The sequence below is a fragment of the Kluyveromyces lactis genome (assembly GCF_000002515.2).
Source record: "Kluyveromyces lactis strain NRRL Y-1140 chromosome E complete sequence".
NCBI classification, from domain to species: Eukaryota; Fungi; Ascomycota; class Saccharomycetes; order Saccharomycetales; family Saccharomycetaceae; genus Kluyveromyces; species Kluyveromyces lactis.
In genome coordinates, this window is record NC_006041.1 from 280946 (window position 1) to 302684 (window position 21739).

Here is a 21739-nt window from a genome sequence, read left to right on the forward strand (position 1 = left end):
CGAAGGGTACATTGACTATTAGCCTAGAGTCAGCAGGCCTAAAAAAAAACAAGGTCAAGCTTGCAGCATATTTGAGTGATACGCACTCAAATTACAACCAATAGGAGAACCAATGGGCGTTAATAACAGTATAGACCATCCCCTTAACTTTTCACAAGCCTACTGCTCAAATGCATTGGGCCAATTTCCGATGAACTAAGCCAAGCCTTTTTCCTTTCTGTACGCTTTTGCCGATGCACAATACAATTTCAAAAAAATTCAAACTTTGGACAATTTCAATTTCATCACTTTGGAAGGGCATGTAAAAGGGGCAAACTTGAAAGGCAACTGAAGCGGTATATATATCTAATCAGCGTGTCAACGAGTTGTCTGTTAGAGCAAATCTGAACTTAAATTAATCTTTCGAAGGACAAACAAGCGTCTTTGTCGAGGGAAAGAAAGTTAATTTATTATAAGGGCAAAGAGAGAGAGCACTCAAATAAAAAACACGAAGAACGTGAATTTAAACAGATAAAAAGCGTTAAGTTTTGAAGTTTAGAGCGTATACAGCGAATAAGAAAGCAAATAACAATCAATATATTTTCCCCCTAGAGAGTCATGTCGTTCAAAGGTTTTACAAAAGCTGTCGCCAGAGCACCCCAGTCTTTTAGGCAAAAACTGAACATGGGTCAGCAGACTGTTGATCCTGTTTATGAGGATGCTGATCGTCGTTTCAAGGAATTGGAATCGGAAACGAAGAAGTTGAGCGATGAGTCAAAGAGATATTTCAATGCCGTGAACGGTATGCTAGAGCATCAAATTGGATTTTCTAAGGCAATGTCGGAAATTTTCAAGCCAATTAGTGGTAAGATGTCCGATCCCAATGCCGCTGTGCCAGAAGACAATCCAGAAGGTATTGAAGCGAGTGAGCAGTACAGTGCAATTGTTTCTGAGTTGCAAGCTACTTTAAAGCCTGATCTAACTCTGATTGACGAGAAAATTGTTAAACCAGCACAAGAGCTTTTGAACATTATTAATTACATTAGAAAGATGTCCACCAAGAGAAACCATAAAAAGCTAGATTTGGATAGGAGCTTGAACACGTACAACAAATATGAACAAAAACAGAATCCAACGCCAAAGGATGAGGAGAAAAAATATAAAGCCGAGGCTCAAGTCGCCGTAATGCAACAAGAATACGACTACTACAACGATATGTTGAAAACTGAATTACCTATACTTTTCCAATTGGAATCAGAGTTCGTGAAACCATTATTTGTTTCATTCTACTACATGCAATTGAATATCTTCTACACCTTATACAACAGGTTCCAAGACATGAAGATCCCATACTTTGACCTGGATACTGACATCTTGGAGGCATTCCAAGCTAAAAGAGGCAACATTGAAGAGCAAACAGATGCACTAACCATTACTCATTTCAAGCTGGGATACTCGAAGGCCAAACTAGATTTAACCAGAAGAAGATATGGTGCTACTGACGACTCAAGTCCTGGAAGTCCAATGAGCCCACCCGCATACGGCCAAACATACGGTCAGCCTGAACAGCCACAACAGATGGGCTATGACTCAAAACTACAACAGCCGCAACAGCAACAACAGTATCCAATCGGAGGTGTTGCAGGTGCCGCTGGTATCGCAGGATACAATTCGGTGCCCACCACTGCGACCCAGGCATCATACACTCCTCCCACTAGTGCAGGAGTGGAGACATGTACCGCTTTATACGATTACACGGCCCAAGCCGAAGGTGATTTGACGTTCCCTGCTGGTGCCATAATCCAAGTCGTGGATCGTTCCGATGCAGCAGGATGGTGGGTCGGTGTCTACAATGGCGTCCAAGGTGTATTCCCTGGGAACTACGTCGAACTATCGAAACAATAATGAAAACAAAAGAAAACTAATCTCTTGGTCACTTTCCATTCCCTTTCTGCTGTGTATAGACTGAACTTGAAAAAAATAATAAAGCAAAAGAAAAGCTCTCCTAGCCTGTAGTTACTATATACTCTAACCTTGTTTAATTCAAGAATGCCCCATAGCTTTTAAAGGATACAGAATGCACATCACTATCGACGGAATTGACGATATTTGGTCACCTGGCAATAGTCAGACATTGCTTCATGGAGACGAAAGGGGTTCGTCAGAACCCCTGTCTACATGCCCCTATATTTCTACACATCACCAGTAGCAGAGCCAGCCACTAAAATCACACTGGTTTCCAAGCACACAGCAGGTAAGATGGAAAAGAATTCCATGAGAAAGTACACTAAGCCTTACTGCAGGAACAGAAAGAGATACGTCTCTATATATACTTAAAACCAGCTATGTATTTCAATGCAACAATTAGCTCCCACCATCACAACTGCTCCCACTGCAGTGCACACAACCAGAGCCTGAAAGCCCCCTCCCTTCAAAATACTTTGGATATCACTATCCCACTTCCTCCTTGCACGTCTCTTTCTAGAAGCCCTCTCGATCCTTTTTCAGTTTTTGGCTCATTTTTCATTGATGAACTTTATTTAGTTTCAAACATAATAAAGATAGCCAATCTTAGGAAACGCGAGAATGAAACGGAAAGTTTTAGGACAAGAAAAGCAGAAGTAAGTATTAAAGATAAGAGAAAGAGCCTGGCAAAACATAGCCGAGACCGTATTTTAGCCAAGTTATTATCTCAGTACTAGTGCTCTTTATCTAGTATTGTAGCTCCAGGGTTCTAATTTTCTGATTTTTATATTTCCTTGGAATCCCATTTTTTTTTTCTTCTTTATTTTCCAGTACTGGTTCTCTTTCTGATTTTCGAACGTTTTTAAAGGGCCAAATAACAGAAACTGAGGAACTGATATATTGAGAAAGAAGGACTAGTAAAGCACATCACCAAGAGATATAAACTGGCTGCATTATCATATTCAGAGACTAAAGTGTGAGAAGGAACCAAATAGAGACGCATAGAGAGAGTGATAGTAACGTAACTGCGCTGACTGGAGCTTTTATATTTAGGTTACCAAAAAAAGAAAAAAAATTAATAATAGCAGTTGCGAACAGAGGAGCAAAGTCGGTTTAAAGTGTAAGGATCCAATATCTTTTACCATTGGTACCGGCATTCAAGTTTACATTGTTCACAGGTGTCAGACGTATTTTGAATATTGGAAACGAACCGTAAATTGGCACATCAGGGATTTACTGTTACACGCGTCAAACAGGGCTTCCTATGTCGAGTTTGGGTAATCCTAGTGCGGCAGATGGCTTTAGCCATTCGCAATCACCATCTAAGAATCAGTTAACGAACTGGTGGAGGCAGTTCAGAAATAATCCGAAATCCGTGTCTTCAGAGACGTTAAGCGAAAATAGAAGGAAAGGTAATGGATCTTCTGTTTCGCGAACGAACGGGCATGGCAGCATTCCTGCCTTCAGGGACCCAAGCGATGAAGATTTTAAAGAGTATAGAGACGCATTTTTGAACCAACGACATGGGTTCTCGGGTCAAGTCTTCAACGTTCCTTTGTCCCAATCTTTATCAGTAGCAAGTGCTGAAGTTATAGTGCAAACTGAACTATCAAGTTTTGGTAGGATTCCCATAGTTGTTGCTAAATGTGGTGCATATTTGAAACAGCAAGGTTTGGAAACTTCGGGTATATTCCGTATCGCTGGTAACACCAAGAGAATCAAAGAATTACAGTACATTTTTTCCACTCCACCTAACTACGGGGCTAAATTCAGCAATTGGGACGAGTTCACAGTTCACGATGTTGCTTCGTTACTAAGAAGATTCTTAAACCATTTACAAGAACCGTTGATACCGTTAGCGCTGTATGATTCTTTTAGAAAACCGTTAATTGATAGACCAAGGATAATACAGCACTTAAAGAAAGCATCAAATGATGGATCATCACAACAGAGTGACGAAGCAGATGATCCAGAACCGAGAGAAGTGGAAGATTACGATGTGCAAGAAGGTGCAGAGATTAATTCTGCTGCTAAAGAACTGAAAAGACAGAAAAGACAAAGGTCAAAGAAAAGGTTGGCTAAGGATATTAAAAATGCTATCAAGGATTACGATCAGCTGTTTGAGCTGTTGCCAGACGATCCTCGTCAACTATTTATCTATCTCCTTGATTTACTCAGTTTGTTTGCTCAACAGTCGGACAAGAATCTAATGACAAGTGCCAACTTGGCAGCTATCTTTCAACCCTCTATGATATCTCATCCTGATCATGATATGGATCCCAGGGAATACGAAATTTCCAGGTTAGTGGTGGAATTTCTTTTATGTTACTCTTATAAAATTCTTCCACATCTCTTGAAATTAAAGAAAAGGAAACCACAATCCATCACAATAATTTCTGATAAAGAGAAACCGTCTCCTTCGCCGGACTGCGATGAAGATGTAGAACCTAGTAAAGAGAATGTGGATTCTACCATTGTCGTTCCAGTGACTCCAGTAGATACTACTAAATTCAATGAGTCTGACATCGGTGTTCTAACCCCACCTGATCCACATTACCTGGAGGTTCCAAAGACAAGGCCGTATTCCAAATCATTAAGCAGTGCCAATGCACCTTCTGATATGATAGCATCAAGGCGCCATTCCAAAATACCCTTTTTAAACAAGCTATTTGTTAGTGATACAGAAGATGAGTATGATAGTAGTTCAAGACCATCTTCGCCTATGCTGCGCAAGACGGGCAGCACAAATAGTGCAAAAATGTTACAACTGCCTTCAATAGTGGGCATAAGTAAAGATGATTTCCCAACCTCAAAGACAGACAGCGACTTCGAAGATGGCCAAGAGGAACGTCAACCAAGATCCAAAAAACGAGAATCTTGGTTGCAAAGACTAAAAAGTCATTCAAGATCATCTATTCGAGAATAACCTGATATACCGTAATGTTTGTCACACAATATTTCAACTTTGGCAAATGGGCATATAACTGTTTTCTCATCTATGATAATGGTTGAATTCTTCTTTATTTTTCAGTTTTGGTTTTCTGGCAGTTGTAATCATTGTTTGTACTTTCCTCATCATATTTGCCATATGTTACTACGTAATAAAACTCCAAAAAATGTTGTACTATTATAATTACAGTTCTTTAATGTGCGTTTATATATATATATATATCCATCACTGTAAAACAGATATCTATAGATATGGAAGACTAGCGATGCTCAATTAATCGAGCAGGATAAGATCATCTTCATCAGATTGTGATGCATTCAACTTGGGTGTCTTTGTTGGTGGAGATGGAATACTATTTGAAAGATGCCTCTTCAAATTATTCCTTTCATCCTCGGCAGGCTCATCATCTACTATCAGGGTTTCGATGGCTTGAATATGGTCTTCAGTTCTATCTTGGTCTGCATCGACAGCTGTTTGTTCATCCTCTGCATTCTCATAAGGGGAATGATAAGTGTATGTATCTCTTGGTAGATTTGGTAACTGAAGGTCTTCCCCGCTATTTTCTGGTACAAATTCCAAGTAGAACTCAATTGACTGCCTTAATTGAGCACCATCTTCCATTTCCTCGTCTTTATAAAGAAGAAAAGTACCAGTTCTGAAGTTGAATCTTGAAAGCTTCCGGCATTCTAAATCATCAAAATCAAAATCGTACAATAAGCTGTTAGTATTAGTATCGAGAACGGAGTATTCACCAGTGAACTCATATTTTGAAATGATTTTCTGATTAAGATCGTACAAAGACATGTGCTCAACAATTGCCTTTGGTATTTTCAGTACGGCTCTTTGAATGTTAGAAGATACTGAACAATGAGGATTCTTGGGTGCGAGAGTTGGATTCGATAGATACCTATTTGTGGTGATATTACTTGCCCTTGCCGTAAATGCCATTGGAATTTCTAAAGGATTATTTGATACGTTACTCAACAAGTTTAGAACACGTAAAGAAACCAATGAAGAAAGACCGGCGATGATCGCGTTTGTAGTGGCAATGGCAGGAATAATGTTACCAGCCATTTGTTTAATATCAAAGACAGATTTAGGTGCAATGTGGAAGATGTAAGATCTGATATTCGCGGCACAAGCTACAAACAATAAGGTATCGTCATCATCCTTATCGAATTCTATGAATGGTTCCTGCCTTAATCTCAACATCAATGTCTTCGTAACTTCGATAAACTTATCTACATTTTCTTGCAATGTCCATACCTGAGCTAGATCTGTTGGGATATTATCAGATGGTAGTAAAGCACCTAAAGGTGTTGGTTTCACTCTCGTTTTCCAAAGATTTTCAATCTTTAGAAGTTTATTGATATCATCGACGAACAATTTCTTTAAAATATCTGTGATTTTCGTCTCATCGCCGGACTTGACTAACTGCTGGAGAGCATGTAATTCGTTAGTCTCCTCTTTGATGCGGGCGATTTCTTCTTTATCATCAGTACCTAAATCTTGATCATTTACGGTCTCTTCTGAGGATTCTGCAAAAAGTTGGCCAAATAGGAAATTCTTGGCCCAAACCACACAGTGGATTGGCTGTGATGGCGTGGATCTAATGGTACAGACCGGGAACGTAGTTGGTGTCTCCTTAGTGGTGCAATCAAAGCATTCAGTGACACTTGGGAAGATTGGCTGTATGTATCCATCGAATCCCGAAGTCCCAGATTCGATCAAAGGTTTATTAGTGAACTGACACATCTTATTGACGTATCTTCTTGCCGCTAGATTGTCCAATGCATTGTATATAATCGAAAACTGATCAAACCACGAAAGTGGGAACTTTTCTGTATCCATGATATTATTCTGATATGAAACTAGTTTAGAGTTGCTGAACCTTTGAACTGCTTTCATTGCAGTATTACTTTTAGGTTGTTTAATATCTCTCTTCCTAAATAAAAACTGTCTGTTCAAATTCGATAAATCAATAGTGTCCAAATCAACGATATGGATTTCACCTATTTCCAACAAAATCAAATCCTTCAAAAGCTCACAGCCAATTCCACCTGCGCCAACAAGTAACACCTTCATATCGCGCAGCTTTTCAAAGCTTTCTTTACCTATGCATTTTACCAAATTCGTCTCTCTTGCCATCGTGAATATATGCCAAACAATTGGTTGAGCTCTAAGTCTTTAGCTAAAAACTTTAAATGGTTATCAATGGAAAATATCAACAATTTGATGTTTCAAATGGTAAGCTGAGTATACTTTTTTCCTTTTAAAGGGTAGTTGTCCAAACAAGTAATGTTGCACTCTTTAAAGGAAGGTTCATAATATTCAATGGATGGCCAGCTACTATTTTTCAACGATACAATGAAAACAGCAGAGAAAAAAAACACAGTCACGTGCAAATAATTTTCACATCACATGACTGAAACCGAGGCCGTGTTCGGAGTTACCCTCCGTGAACCATCATCCTTTTCTCGGTCCCGAAACGATTTCCATGACGAGATGTTTTCCAATTCGCTGCACTACTTCGAGCCTATGTGTGCTCAGTTAATGTTGATGCATATGGGAAATTACATTAAGTATCTGAGAAATATAAATCGAATATATATATATCCTAAAATAAAGGATTTCAGAATACCTGTCGATTTCTGCAATTGAACACGGATAAATATAAGCTCGTTTTCTCGAGGTAAGGTTCTGTCTTTCCGACTGTTGAGTGATACAAAAGCAGATAAAAGGGTGTATATATACCAGTGTTATTTTGTGGTTTTCATTTTTTCCAATTAATCGTTTATCTTCTAGAGTAAGATTAAACAGAGAATCAACGTAACGACGAACTGAAATAACTCAATTCGTATCTTCAAGTCAAAACGAACGTAACCCGTCACTGATTTGACACAATATCAACGAAATTCGTCAGACACATATTTTTGGGATTTCATTATTTCTCTCCGTTCTCCTCAACAATCATACTATAAAGACATGTTCAGACAATCAATTGTGAAGCAATCGTGTAGATTTTTGGCTACCAAGAAACAACCAAGTATCGGTAGATACACCGGTAAGCCAAACCCAAAGACTGGTAAGTACACTGTTTCCTTCATTGAAGGTGATGGTGTTGGTCCAGAAATTTCCAAATCCGTTAAGGCGATCTTTTCCGCAGCCAAGGTTCCTATTGAATGGGAAAGTTGTGATGTGAGTCCAATTTTCGTTAACGGATTAACTACTATTCCAGATCCAGCTGTTGCTTCAATTAACAAGAACTTGATTGCTTTGAAGGGTCCATTGGCTACTCCAATTGGTAAGGGTCACAGATCCTTGAACTTAACCTTAAGAAAGACTTTCGGTTTGTTCGCTAATGTGCGTCCAGCTAAATCTATCGAGGGTTACAAGACTACTTACGAAAACGTTAACTTAGTTTTGATCAGAGAAAACACTGAAGGTGAATATTCTGGTATCGAACACGTTGTTGCTCCAGGTGTCGTCCAATCCATCAAGTTGATTACTCAGGATGCTTCTGAAAGAGTCATTAGATACGCTTTTGAATACGCTAGAGCCGTTGATAGATCAAAGGTCCTTGTTGTTCACAAATCCACTATCCAAAGATTGGCCGATGGTTTGTTCGTTGACGTTGCCAAGAAATTGTCTTCTGAATACCCTGACATCGAACTACAAACTGAATTGCTAGATAACACCGTCTTGAAGACTGTCCAACACCCAGAAGCCTACGATGATGTCGTTGTCGTTTGTCCAAACTTGTACGGTGATATCTTGTCCGATTTGAACTCCGGTTTGTCCGCTGGTTCTCTAGGTTTGACTCCATCCGCTAACATTGGTCACACCGTTTCTATCTTCGAAGCTGTCCACGGTTCTGCCCCAGATATTGCTGGTCAAAACAAGGCTAACCCAACTGCCTTGTTGCTATCCTCTGTCATGATGTTGAACCACATGGGTTTGACTGAACACGCCGACAAGATTGAAAAGGCTGTCTTGACCACCATTGCTTCTGATGCTAAGAACAGAACTGGTGACTTGGGTGGTTCTGCTTCCACATCTTCTTTCACTGATGCTGTCATTGAAAGATTATAAACGAAATTTACCAAATTTCAAGGATTCAAATATAAAACTACAATGAAACGACATAACTATAAAATAACTTTTTAACTTTCTGAAAGCATCGTTTTGTGGTTGATTATATTACATATTCAAACCGTTATCATAAACATATAATAGAAACACAAACTACCAGTAACAAACAATGACACTTTACGAATTTTCATTCTAGTCTGTTTTCAGTGGATCATTGGTAGAAATGTGGTGGCTAGCTTTCCAATCGAAATCCCGGAATATATAACACATAAAGTACGAATGAACCAATACACATTTGATGATATTCCATAGTAAACTTTTGAATGGAGATCCAGTGTAATTCCTGAAAGGTGATCGAATCATTGTCCACCTTCCACTTGAAACGAAATTAGAATAATGATTCGTCACTATTTATTGAAAATGCTGAAACGAATGTGCGTGCGCGAATATATACTTGTATACATGGCATATTGATGAACCCAAAGATCATGTAATTTGGTGTCAATGTCTATTAAAAGGAGTGTAATGTAACATGATGTACAGAATGAATGGAGACCCAAGTAAAATTGTTATTAAAAGTAATGTGAGAATGAATGAGAAGCGAAAACCGAAAGGAAAGAAGTGAATTGAATATCGTTGCCCAATGGTTCAATATCAGTTTATTATCCATTGAATGTGTATTATGCACAACTACTGTGTATTTAGGGTACGACTCCAAATGTATTGATAATCAGAAACCTTAGACGTATCTTTGATAGATCTTTTCCATGAAGTGATGTCATTTTTCTCGGTGTCAATTTTGAAAATTCTTACTTTAGATTCGTATGCTTGATCATAACCTGTGACACCACCATAACATAGCCACATATTGTTCTTGAGATTTTGCTGTTTCCCATCTGAGAGAACGCAACAATCGTTGCCATGTTCATGACCGCAGGAAATAGCCTTGATGTCCTTTTCCCCTAAAAGATTTCTGAATGCTTTAGTGTGAGGTATATAATCAAGTGAGCCTTTCTGTTCGTAATTTCCAATTAGTGCAAATGAACCCTGTGGGCGATATTCATGGAGCGGTAAGTGCTGAAATGCTAGATTGTAAACCGATTGTGGTGATCGTGGAAATTTATCTAAGAAGTTGTACGATTCTGTTACATTTGAATCGAATGCAAATATAGTACCAATTTGTTTTTGACTGCCAGGTGTCTTAGCTGGTAGTAGCAGTGGGAGCATCAAATAAGTTGAATTTTTGAGGTCAAATTTATTCAAACAAAATGGTAAAGATTTGATGAAGTTTAAAATGTTAACCTTAAACTCGGTTGTTACTTGGGGTTCACCCCAAGTGAAAAGAAATGGAATCCCATTGCTGATAATGGGAGATACCATCTTTAATATTTGACTTTCATAGTCTAAATTTTTGTTGAAATCTTTAAAGATATGGCCTGTAATGACAGCTAAATCGGGTCTTTCGTTTCTAATAACGGAATGAATAAATTGGACATTAGGCCAATCGTACCTAAAAATTGAGTCTGGTTTCTCTTTTCTGGAGTCTGAGACGATATGTCTGCCAAAATGTAAATCACTTATTTGTAAGATCTTGAAATCGGCACGTTTCATAACCAAGCTTGGCTCTGAGATCTGACTCAAATCTTTCTCTTTACCATAAGTGAAGTCATCAAGACGAGATTTTTGGAAACTGATGGAAATGGGTTTCGAGTAACCCTCTCTGTGCAAACAATGCACCATTTCTTTCCACATTGGTCTTGATTCAATGAAGTCTTCTCCGATAAATGCTTTGATTTCCTTGATACCGTTGGATCTACGGCCGTACTTACACCAGATCCCATCACCCCTCCAAAACCAATCCTCTAAATGGTTTCCAAACTTCGCAGACCACTTCATATCGGGATTGAATCGATTTGACGAGTCATCTTTGACATAGAACTCATTGTCCGTATTAGAATGAACATGGTACCCGTCGATATCATTATTTTTGATCTTGTTATACCGTTCATTAGCTAAACCCAACGGAAGTCCATTTCTACTCAAAGCAAGATCTACTACAGCCGATCCACGTTCGTTTGGGTATAAGGGCTGCCAATAAACATAACTTGTCCACCCAAAGCCTTGTCCAATAGAGGTGTCTTGCATCTTCCCCATATCGATGCGATACCACGTGACTAAATCATCCTGTAAACTGTAATCCCAAATCGCATCGCAGTTGCTAAACCAAGAATAACATTTGGATATCCTAACATCTCGTACCTTGATCCCAGTGTCTTGTAGTGATCCCGACAATTTAAGGTCTGGTGCTTGCACCAACCAGTTCTTCAGATGCCTTTGGATCAAACTCCATGATGTTATAAATAGGAAACAAATCCATACAAGAAAGAATCGCCTTGCATAAAGTAAGATCCTTCTATTACGAAACATGGTTCGTGAGAGGAATTGTCACGAAATAGCACACGTAGACACTCTTTACCTCTCTTACACCGCTAGATCTAATTGTATCAGGTATGCTAAGTGTTCAGAGTCAAGATATACCAAGCTAAGGCCAAATTTATACATTTGGTATATATATAGTAAATTGAATTAGTATAGTTTATATTTATAAATTATTTCAAAATCACAGATTTCTTCTAGAAACCGCCGGAGTCAGACCCATTTTCCAGTGGGCAGATTCCTTTTATTCTATTTCTGTACTTTTGTCTGCAAGAAAGAACTAACTACAGGCTTTTTTTTTTTTTTTTTTTTGATTCTTTAGCTTTTTTTGGGTTTGAGCTTTTTTACGACCAATTGTGAGATTATTCTGTAAGAGATGTCCGCTTTCTATAAATAACAAGCGGTTGAGAAGCAATGCAACGAATGGCATCTGCTTAGTGCATCTTGAAGCAGGCGCCAATGGTATCCAGGTCATCTAGAAGGAGAAAACTCTATTTTATTCTCTCAGTAAAACATGTATGATTATTATAGGTATACGCATTTCATGCGTTTACGGTGACTGTTTATAATTAACGTACGTAGTGTGCTCTTCTTTGAGGAAATTTGTTAGGGTTTCATTTTCGGAAATGGAAGCCAGAATATCTTGCGGTGCGTCAATATGGTCTTTTTTAATGTAAACGAAAAGGATTGGAGTCTCGGATGCATGTCTTGTGTGTGATTTTGTTATATCTTGAGTTTCCTGCGCTGTGAGTTCCTCTTGAGTGAGGCTGCTTGATCCAAACTCAATGATATTCCTGATATACTGCAGATTGTTGTTGCCAGTTTCCATGCCGGTATTACCATCGTCAGCACTGATTCCACGTGCAATTATGTAGTCGTTTGGCGAAAATACCACTAGCCGGAGTAGGTACGGCTCATCAATGATACCAACCTGTTTTGCCAGATCGATTATCTTTTCAGATGGTCCTTCAAAGGATAACAAATCGATTTGTCTTTGAGTTTCTGTATAATCGGCCATCATTTCACGTTTCTTGTTCGATAGCTGGTACTTGATTTTTTCTAAAGTGTCAACCAACTCTTTTGATTTATCTTCGTCTCCTAATGGAATTTCTTCCAAGTAATTGATGGAACTGTTCAAGAAAGAGCTGATCTGCTTCCCCTGAAACGATTGCAAGGATGACATTTGGTCCACTTTCAACTTATTAGTATTCCTTAAGGCATCAGTCTCCTCGAGGACAGGGACGACCACTTTTTCCAAAGCATTCTTGGTATACAGTTGGGGGTAGAACTCGATGGGGATCTGTACTCCGTGGGAAAGGTTCACTTCTTCAGTTGTATCGTCCATGTCATCGAAGATGATAGTGAACACGGGAGCCAGGAAATCAAAGGCATTCTCTATTTCGTATCCCCTCCCAGAATCTTCTGGCAAGAGCATCGGATTGAACATCTCATAAAGTGTATAAGCGTAGTTTTCCGGTGAAAAATTTAATACGGATAAAGAAGTGGGTTGGAAAGGCTCTAATACGTTTGGTCTGTGGAGTGCTTTAGAAAGGAATAATTTCGAAGTAGATTTATCGTCTTTCAAACACAAATCCATATCATTGTGTAAGTTCTTGATGAATTGCGGGAATACTTCTGAGAGGTGGTCACACTCAGAGAGGGCTCTGGACACGTTGAAATCTGTACCCTTATTGATCAATTCGGATGCAACGAACCTTCTCATCGATTCTGGATCGTTGGCTATGCCTATCAATAGTTGCATCCGTGGGATCAATTCCGGTTGCATTTCCAAATATTCACTACCGGTCAACTCTCTCTTATGAATCAAAAGAGGACCCGCATTCCTATGCACCAATCTGTAATCAGATTGTACCAACTCTCCTTTGAACCAATGTGGGTTATACACTAATTCCTTAAAATCCACATTGAGAAACTTCGTCGGCACGTTCACAGCCATACAGAGTGCAAACAACGGGAAGTAAGACTCCAACAATGCACTAGACCCCTTTGGTAAGATCCCAACCAATTGAGAAGGATCCTTTTTCCACCAATGCTCAATGGTGGTATTCAACAAACTATTTGGTAACCTGCTGGGCAGTGATGTGATGCCGTCATTTGAACTAGAATCGCTGTCCACGGCATCGAGCTTCCGTAACAATTCTTCCTGGTCGAATCCGCTCTGCATATGGTAATCGTTATAGCTGTAATGGCAATGGCTGCTCGCTACTTACATCTTACGTTTTAAGACCCCTTATACCCTTATAAACGATACTCTCTGTATATTATTTCCAGTTAAAATTTCAACTTTCTACAAAGGAAAAATTCATCATCCAGAGAAAAGTCAACGGATCTAGAAGGTATCGTTGAATACCGGTAAAGGGGAAAATGCTGAAACTGTTAACAGATGAATCAGATCAGCTAAAAGAATTCCTGACATAGAACTGAATTACTTAGGCAAGAAAGGAATGCGATTTTTTTTTCTTTTCTAGTTATTCGAGAATGCAGGCAGAACAGCGTCATTCATTCAACTCTTTGTCCTGGATGAAAGAATGTTGCATGTTGCAACTTTGTAGGATGTACTAATAAGGTAAAAACCTTAAACAATGCAAAATCTCCAAGAAGATAGAATAAAGTTCCATATTTGCATTGTCTACGACAAACCAGTATGAAGCTCATTAATTGAGATGTACATAATCATTTGGGTATATAGGATGCAAAGATGTGGGCAAGATGTAAATAGACGGATACATCCGATTCTACACCACAGTAACGTCTGCACAGCACGCTTGAGACAACAGGCACCTCGCCGGATACCCCTTGCCAACTTCATTCAACCTATTGCTAGCTTTGCACTCTTCAAACTGCAGCACTTTTAAGATCGAAGAAAGGAAAAAAAAAGGCTGAACAGGGTAAACAGAGTAATATAGAGTAAACACACAAATTCCCCTAAGGATTGCGTATAACAAAAGCTCACATACAATGCGAGTTTCGGCTCAGCAGGCTCCCCGAGCTAGCTACTTAGCTAGCTACCCAGATAGCTTCCTACCTGGAATATGCGATTCGTTCCTTTCGTTTCCTTTCCCTTGCGTCACTTACACCCCAGTTCAATTCGCACTGAGGATCTCTAGGCATTTAGACTTGGAAACATTTTTACGATCGAGATCTCTCAGAAGGAACCAGCGAAAAATCGTAGCCAAAAGAATATATACAAGAAACGTACTGCCACACAAGCCGGGGCCCACACACGTCCAATTACAACCTATCTAAATAATCCTTCCACAATCTGGTACTTTTCCATGCGGGAATCCTTCCCCCCCCCTACTGTATTCTTGATTAGGAACAGAAAATCTGTCGCAAGAATCAGAATGGACTTGCTACACCATTCCTGAAGAAACGGTTTTTTTTCGAATTTTTCGAACTCTTATGTATCTCGAAAGATTTCCTTCTAGACTGTCTAGAATTCCCTCTGATGGGGGAACCTTAAAACTTCCCCTATTGCCTCAAATCCTAAGAGACTCTCCCGTTCTGCAAGTGTGTAAGCTGTATTCTGTGTCTGTTTTTTTTTTCCCCTTTGCTGTTTGAAAGGGTACGCACTTGCCTACTCGTTATTGTTACTTTATGCATATCGAATATTTTCACACACACGCATGCACACAATGAGAAAGAAAAAGTCCATTTCCAGCACTGAAACACGCGAAACTGCTGCATTTGCACTATTTCCATCTTGTTTAGTGCATTTATTGATAATTTGTTGACATTACACTTTTTTTTTCTCTCTTATTATAAGATACATGAATTTAAGAAATCATAAAATTATAAATAATATTTGTTATATGAAATATGCACATATGATATATGTATAAATGAAACAGATTTCTTAGGCCAGTTAGACAGGCAGACAACTAGAACGCCATACAAACATCGGGGATCAACGTATAGAAACTTGACTCAGAAAAGGTAGTTGTTACCGTTGATGGTGCAAAAGTGAAATGTATAAAACTTGAGGCTACTAAGGGAGATTTAGAATCTACACCGGAAAGAACAGAGATTTAAAGTTCAAAAGTATACACGATAAAGGCTATTATTGGTGTTATTTATAACTGAACAATATTTTTGGCAGGTTTACCAACAGAGATAGATAGGTACTGGCCTACAGACCCGGATACATACATACTATATCGTCAGCTCAACGTCGATTCTTGTTTTCAGAAAAAAAAAGAAGTCATGTCTGAACAGAAAAGTGAGATTTCGGCAGTTAAAAATCAGGAACATCCGGATACAGAGCCGAAACAAGAACAAGAGGGCGAGTCTCCCAATAAGCGTATCCATTTGGACACTAGGGACGGAAAGGAACAACCTGAGAAGTCTGGTCAAGAGAAAAAAGATGATAAAAGCAATGGTTCCAATGCTACAGAAGGTACTTCAAATGTGAAATCTGAGGTACAGCCCACGGTCCAGAATTCATCTACCCCGCAAAATCCGCATTTTATTCATAAACTTTACAGCATGCTTGAAGATGATGATTTGAAGAACCTTATTTGGTGGTCACCTTCTTGTGATTCGTTTTTGATAAGACCGACAGAACGATTTTCGAAAGCACTTTCTGCCTTTTTCAAGCATACAAACGTTGCTTCGTTTGTTAGACAGTTGAATATGTACGGATTTCAGAAAGTTAGCGACCATAAATCAACTTGGGCCGCAAACACCGATGATTCAGATGAACCATCAATTAATTTATGGGAGTTCAAGCATTCGTCCGGTTACTTCCGGAAAGGTGACACAGAATCGTTGAAATCCATCAAGAGAGGGTCCTCCAAATACCATATGTCAAATAACAGGAAAAACAGTGCACCAACAGCGTCCACTTTTTCAGGATCTGGATCCCAGGATTCTGCTAGTTGGAATGAATTTCCCCCGCCAAATAGATCGCACTCATATACATCCCACGATGCGGCGCACATCATGCCCAACCCATTATACAATACTCAGGACGGCCTTGCCTTGTATCCAACAGGTGCAAATTACCCTGTTAATTTAGTGCCTTCCGTGGACTATTACAATTCACCCCAACATCATATTAAAAACAAACAGCAACAACAGCAACAACATCAACATCAACAACAACAGCAGCAACAACAATCAATCGACACTAACGTTCATGAGCTGCATCAATCAATTTCTGGTTTACGGAATGAACACTCGGATCTGCAGCATTCGTACGAAATGGCTGTGGAAGAGTTAAGGGCTACCAACATTGATATGATCAAAATGCTTGATATCGTGCAAAAGACTATGGTTGAAAGGATTGGAAGTCCGTTGAATGAAGATGGTAGCGTTCCAAGACCGCGAACTCCGTTGAGCAACGCTACTAGGAAGGGATCGATGCTCTCCCCAGGTAGTAAACCGCCTGCTCATACTCTGAAAACAAACAAAGAATTCAATTCTGATGAACAGAGAGCTTCAACTATGAATGAACTTGCCAAAATCAGGGAATCTATCTTTGCAAGGTTCCAAAAATTCCACGAGACAATGCAACATTCTATCTCTGTTATGGATTTGAAACCTCAATCGTTTTCGTCACTTCAACCTAACATGAATTCATCAACTCTTCCATCATCTGTAAACTTGTTACAGCACCAATACAATGCGTTTAATGGTAACGCCGGACCTTCTCCCCAGTCTTATCACATGAATCCAAGAGGAAGTCAATCTGACCAACATGTGAATCTGATGATGAACCCTTTTGAAAGAAGAATATCTTCTACTGGCTCTTCAAAGAAAAGGCATATGAGTGTCCTCATGGATCCTTTGGCACCTGCTCCTCCCCAACAGCCACTGCAGGCGCAGATTCAATTACAGCCCCAGCAGCAACCCCAGCAGCAATCTCAGCAGCAATCTCAGCAGCAGCAACAACAACAGCAGCAGCAACAACCCCATCAGCAACAACATCAACAGCAACATCAACAGTTGCAGGCGAATCAAAACCCCCAACAAGCATTTACTATTGCTCAAGGTTCATCTCAGCCTAATGTAATTTCATACAAACCATATTACCCTTACGGAACCGTACCTGTTTCCAACTTCAGTGGTTCTCAATTGTATTCTAACACTCCTATTAATTCAACCCCCGGTCATAGCTCAGTACCATCGGAATATGGACTCGCGATTGAAGCGCAAGGTAACTTTGTAATCAATGGTCCCCAGACTCCCGTCAACATAATCAAACCTATCCCTGCTAAAGTTCCTTACACAGTACTATCTGACCATACAACTCCAACAGGATTGGGTCCACTACATGGCTCAGCTACTCAATTACCTCAAGTTCTTTCTCAACATCAGCATCAACATCCAGCATTCCAACCTGCTCACACCCTCGTACAACCTCAACCCATTTCACAACCACAAAGCTTGTCTCAACCGCCACAAGCTCCACCCTCAATGAATACTTCTCAGTTTTCTGTATCAAAACAACCCCAACACCAGAGTGGTAGCAACTCTGGTTTGCATTCTCTATTGACCCATGATTCTAGAAATTGACTTTCATGGCAGTTGTCTTCAAAGCTACCTAACTCTGAAGTGTGTGGTTATTCAAAAATATAAGACTATAAACATATTATTATCTTCATATATAATGCACTTCTAAATTTTAATGATCGAAATACTCGAAAATACATTTGTACTGAAGAATTCTATTACCTAACATGTTCCAGTCCTGCTTTGTAATATTGAGTTCTTCAAGTAATTTTATCTTGCTGAAAACTGAACCTCCCTTCCAGGTCAACATTGAGGGATCCATATCATGTGGAGGAGGTAAGATATTAATTGGTAAAAGATCATCATCACTATGAAGAGTTTGTAAAGAATCCCAGTATGCTTCTATTTCTGCCTTTATCAATTTTGATAACTTTTTCTTATATGCAATCGCCGCTTGAGGATCAGTAGGTTCTAGATCTAATTTGTTATCGGTTTCATAAGACTTGATTACTTCACCGATCTTTTCCATTAAGGTGCTTAATGCGGATATACTCAAAAGCTTTGGCCTCCAAATATTGATTCTATCCGTTAGAATGAAGTCTAGTGCTGGAATTTTCGAAGATCCTCCAACAATGAGAATATTAGAATATAATACGTTCAATTTGGACATGTTATCACCTAATAGCATCGAAGCATTTGTTATACTTTCAATTATAGCTTTTTCTAAAGGCATTGATAGATTGTTGTACTGCCTTAGATTGATGTCTTCAATTTCATCATTAATTTGAGTTTCCTCCTTCGAACCCGCAGACTCATCATCGTTTTGTTCATCAAGATCGTCTGTATCAAGGTTTAATAGCTTTTGAACTATATCAATATCTCTTGACAAGTTGGAATACCACTTAGTCGGTTCTTGAATACAAAGCATTTGGGTTAAAGATTTGGTGTCATTTGGTTTCAAAGTATAAATATCTTTCGATCGTGGACATTGCCTAATAACGTACTCATTTGGTTTATGTTGCTTCGGTTTGATTACCTCGAATATGTCCGGAAAGAAGATACCCATAGGTGCACACATAACTTCATCGAAAAGTTTGTACTCATACTTATGAGACTGCGTATATTTTCTTGCATATGGGTCCCTTTTAATGAAGGAATATAATTGAATTGCTATATCGGCATCTTGGAAGGTAATACATTGTTTTTTCAAAGTTTCGGCCAGAGTCCAGCCGTTTGGCTCATTAATATTCCAATCAGCGTATGGGAACTTGTTTTGTAAAAGCATATGGGCGAAAAGTCTTGTAATGTCATCACCACCGTAGTTTAGTCTTAATGCAGAGTTCTTGACAACGACACCATCATCAACACATGCTATCTTGGTTTGTTTGGCACCTATATCGATAACACAGGTTGAATTCGACAAGCCAGCACCATAACAGGAAGCCAAAGATTCTTGGATAAGGGCGATGGATTGGAAATCTAATTCTATTAGCAATAAATGAATCATTGATTCGACAAAAGTTTTATCGAATAGATCAGGAACAATTAAGACTACTCTGTAATTAGAGAATTGGTTTCTTTCTATACCGATTTTTTCCATCGCCAAAGACTGTACTATAAGTTGCTCAACATCAAAAAGAATTTCTTGGAATGAATTATAATTAGGTTCGTTCAAATTGAACGACCCATTGAGGAAAGGTGATCTTAATTTAAAATCTGACGGAAGACACTGGGTGGCATCGTGACCATAATACGATTTTGATCTGTCTTTAATCCATTCAATTCTTCCAAAATCATTTAAATCGGGCACCAACTCAGGGTCAGATTTAGCGTTGAATGCCGCTGCTTGTTCAGTGGAATTTGGCATGATTCTTCTCTTATAATATCTCATTCTCTCTTTGAAGTCAAATTGGATATCATCCTTCAATTGTTGAAATATTTCATTGTTAGATATATCTTCCTGTGGCGAAGGAACTGTACCACCATGAGTCGGCACAGCGACCAAATTGGGGACTTGTTGCGGAAATATGTCATAGTTCGGACCAATCTTGATGAATGAGGACCCAGGATGAATAATGATGGAATCAAGTTCATCATCTTCTATTGCATTGGAATCAGCCATGTTATCATCATCCAATGCTGGCGTCCCAATTCCGGCAGCGGGAGCAGAACTTGAGCCACCTGTTTGGCCTTGTTGTCTCAAATGTTTCCTTTCTCTCATATAGAAGATCTGATCATCGTTCTTCAAATAATTGGAAGAATAATTCTTTTGGTTGATGACTGACACCGGTTTCAAAGTAATTGGTTGAGCAATATGTTCATTTTCTTGTCTTTCGATACCGATAATCTTTAACTTTTTGGCGAACTCTTCAGCTGCTTTAATTCTTCCTAGACGACGTTTCTCAAGCAAATGCTGTGGGACCTTCTTCGATGGTATATCCTTTGAGATCTTCCCATCGGACCCCAGCAGAGGTTCCTTAGAAGGCTCCTTAGAAGGTTCTTTAGAGGGCGATTCGGTGGGATCTATTTCGGTGTCCATTGGGGATTGGCTTGTCAGAGATGGAGGTTGCTGGTTCAACTGCAAGCTATAATTGGAATGAGTTTACATTATTGTGCGTTACTATATGGCTGGCTATATGATAAACATAAAGTTGTAATGATGTAGATGTTCACGTTAGAGCACGGTAGGGTAATCACTAGATGCTGGAAGATTACTATGTGTATTACCCGGCGTAGACAGGGTAATAAACACTCATAAAACATCTTCTAATTGTTATTACCCTGTCTAATCCGGGTAATGATAACACACGATTAAATCCGAAGGGCTTTTTCCCCAGGTCAATTGTTTCACCCGCTCCGCCACAGATACGAGTTTCTTATACCCCAGACGCTTACCCTACCTCTACCCCATTGGACCGTTTCCCAATCAGGTAAAAAAACAGAAACCAAAAAATTGCCCCACCATTTTATGCAATGTGGTTTCGCCCGACTGTATAACGGTGCAACACACATACGACAATCATTCGTAACATACTCGAAACCGGTTAGAAAAGGTGCTCGAAACTGTGACACTAGGAACAATTGCCGGTGTGATTTGCGGTTAAAAGACGGTTCTTCTGCGAATGAAAAAAATTTGGTCTTAGTTCCGCATTTGTTTCTGAAAGAAGTGACAATGGCTAGCCGTTTTTTCCCTCTTTCTTTGCGCCGTCGAGATTGGGCCGAGGAACAGTGTGCTGTACCAATGGAGGATTGCCTGGCAATTATCTAGCTCGGTGCACTTTGTATCTGGTAGAAGAATACGTGGAGAGAGGGCGAAAGATAGTCATGGTGTCACGTGACAGTTTTTTTTTTTTTGAACGCCTTGTTTTCTGGAGTTCCCAATTGACTACCCAGATGGAATAGGATAACAGAATGACGATGGGATATCAGTTACCAAGCAAGTGTACCATATCAAGTCATTTCGCCAGCAACAATTGATTAATTAAGACAGGTTTCTAGTGCAATATATACAGATACAGAAAATCGCCTTACTAGAACATCCAACGGGGGGATATAGTCTTGTTTTAAATGTTTTCTCTTTGTTCTCTCTGTTCTTTCCGTCCTCTTCTGTCCCTTTGTAGTCGTTTTAGACTGAAAATTGGTTTCTGAAATTTGAAATTTCCAACTTTCTAATATATAAAGGGTCAAATCAAGATCTGGTGAGAATTAATAGCCAGTTTTAAACTATTAGCACATACTCATATATTAAACATAATCTGAGTACACATTTATAAAGTAAGTGCGGTATTTCTCCTTCCTTTGACTTTCAATAAGAAAACAATTTGCAACTTTCAAATCAATTGA

General features: G+C 39.2%; 8 protein-coding genes across 8 annotated transcripts; 4 read left to right on the top strand and 4 right to left on the bottom strand.

Annotated features, from left to right (window-relative positions):
• Positions 1–597: 597 nt before the first annotated feature.
• On the top strand, positions 598–1884 carry RVS167 (amphiphysin; the record flags this gene model as incomplete). The annotated part of the gene is made up of 1 exon (XM_454083.1): positions 598–1884. One exon carries the CDS (start codon positions 598–600, stop codon positions 1882–1884), a length of 1287 nt encoding a protein of 428 aa, XP_454083.1.
• Positions 1885–3208: 1324 nt separating this feature from the next.
• On the top strand, positions 3209–4870 carry KLLA0_E03081g (Rho GTPase-activating protein; the record flags this gene model as incomplete). The annotated part of the gene is made up of 1 exon (XM_454084.1): positions 3209–4870. One exon carries the CDS (start codon positions 3209–3211, stop codon positions 4868–4870), a length of 1662 nt encoding a protein of 553 aa, XP_454084.1.
• A 297-nt stretch (positions 4871–5167) lies between these two features.
• On the bottom strand, positions 5168–7042 carry UBA2 (E1 ubiquitin-activating protein UBA2; the record flags this gene model as incomplete). The annotated part of the gene is made up of 1 exon (XM_454085.1): positions 5168–7042. One exon carries the CDS (start codon positions 7040–7042, stop codon positions 5168–5170), a length of 1875 nt encoding a protein of 624 aa, XP_454085.1.
• An 837-nt stretch (positions 7043–7879) lies between these two features.
• Positions 7880–8986, top strand: IDH2 (isocitrate dehydrogenase (NAD(+)) IDH2; the record flags this gene model as incomplete). Its single annotated transcript, XM_454086.1, has 1 exon — positions 7880–8986. One exon carries the CDS (start codon positions 7880–7882, stop codon positions 8984–8986), a length of 1107 nt encoding a protein of 368 aa, XP_454086.1.
• A 690-nt stretch (positions 8987–9676) lies between these two features.
• SIA1 (Sia1p) lies at positions 9677–11413 on the bottom strand (the record flags this gene model as incomplete). Its single annotated transcript, XM_454087.1, has 1 exon — positions 9677–11413. One exon carries the CDS (start codon positions 11411–11413, stop codon positions 9677–9679), a length of 1737 nt encoding a protein of 578 aa, XP_454087.1.
• Positions 11414–11972: 559 nt separating this feature from the next.
• RUP1 (Rup1p) lies at positions 11973–13607 on the bottom strand (the record flags this gene model as incomplete). The annotated part of the gene is made up of 1 exon (XM_454088.1): positions 11973–13607. The coding sequence occupies one exon, from the start codon at positions 13605–13607 to the stop codon at positions 11973–11975; it is 1635 nt and encodes a 544-aa protein (XP_454088.1).
• A 2039-nt stretch (positions 13608–15646) lies between these two features.
• On the top strand, positions 15647–17959 carry SFL1 (Sfl1p; the record flags this gene model as incomplete). The annotated part of the gene is made up of 1 exon (XM_454089.1): positions 15647–17959. The coding sequence occupies one exon, from the start codon at positions 15647–15649 to the stop codon at positions 17957–17959; it is 2313 nt and encodes a 770-aa protein (XP_454089.1).
• Positions 17960–18068: 109 nt separating this feature from the next.
• On the bottom strand, positions 18069–20435 carry ARP8 (Arp8p; the record flags this gene model as incomplete). Its single annotated transcript, XM_454090.1, has 1 exon — positions 18069–20435. The coding sequence occupies one exon, from the start codon at positions 20433–20435 to the stop codon at positions 18069–18071; it is 2367 nt and encodes a 788-aa protein (XP_454090.1).
• Between the last annotated feature and the right edge of the window lie 1304 nt (positions 20436–21739).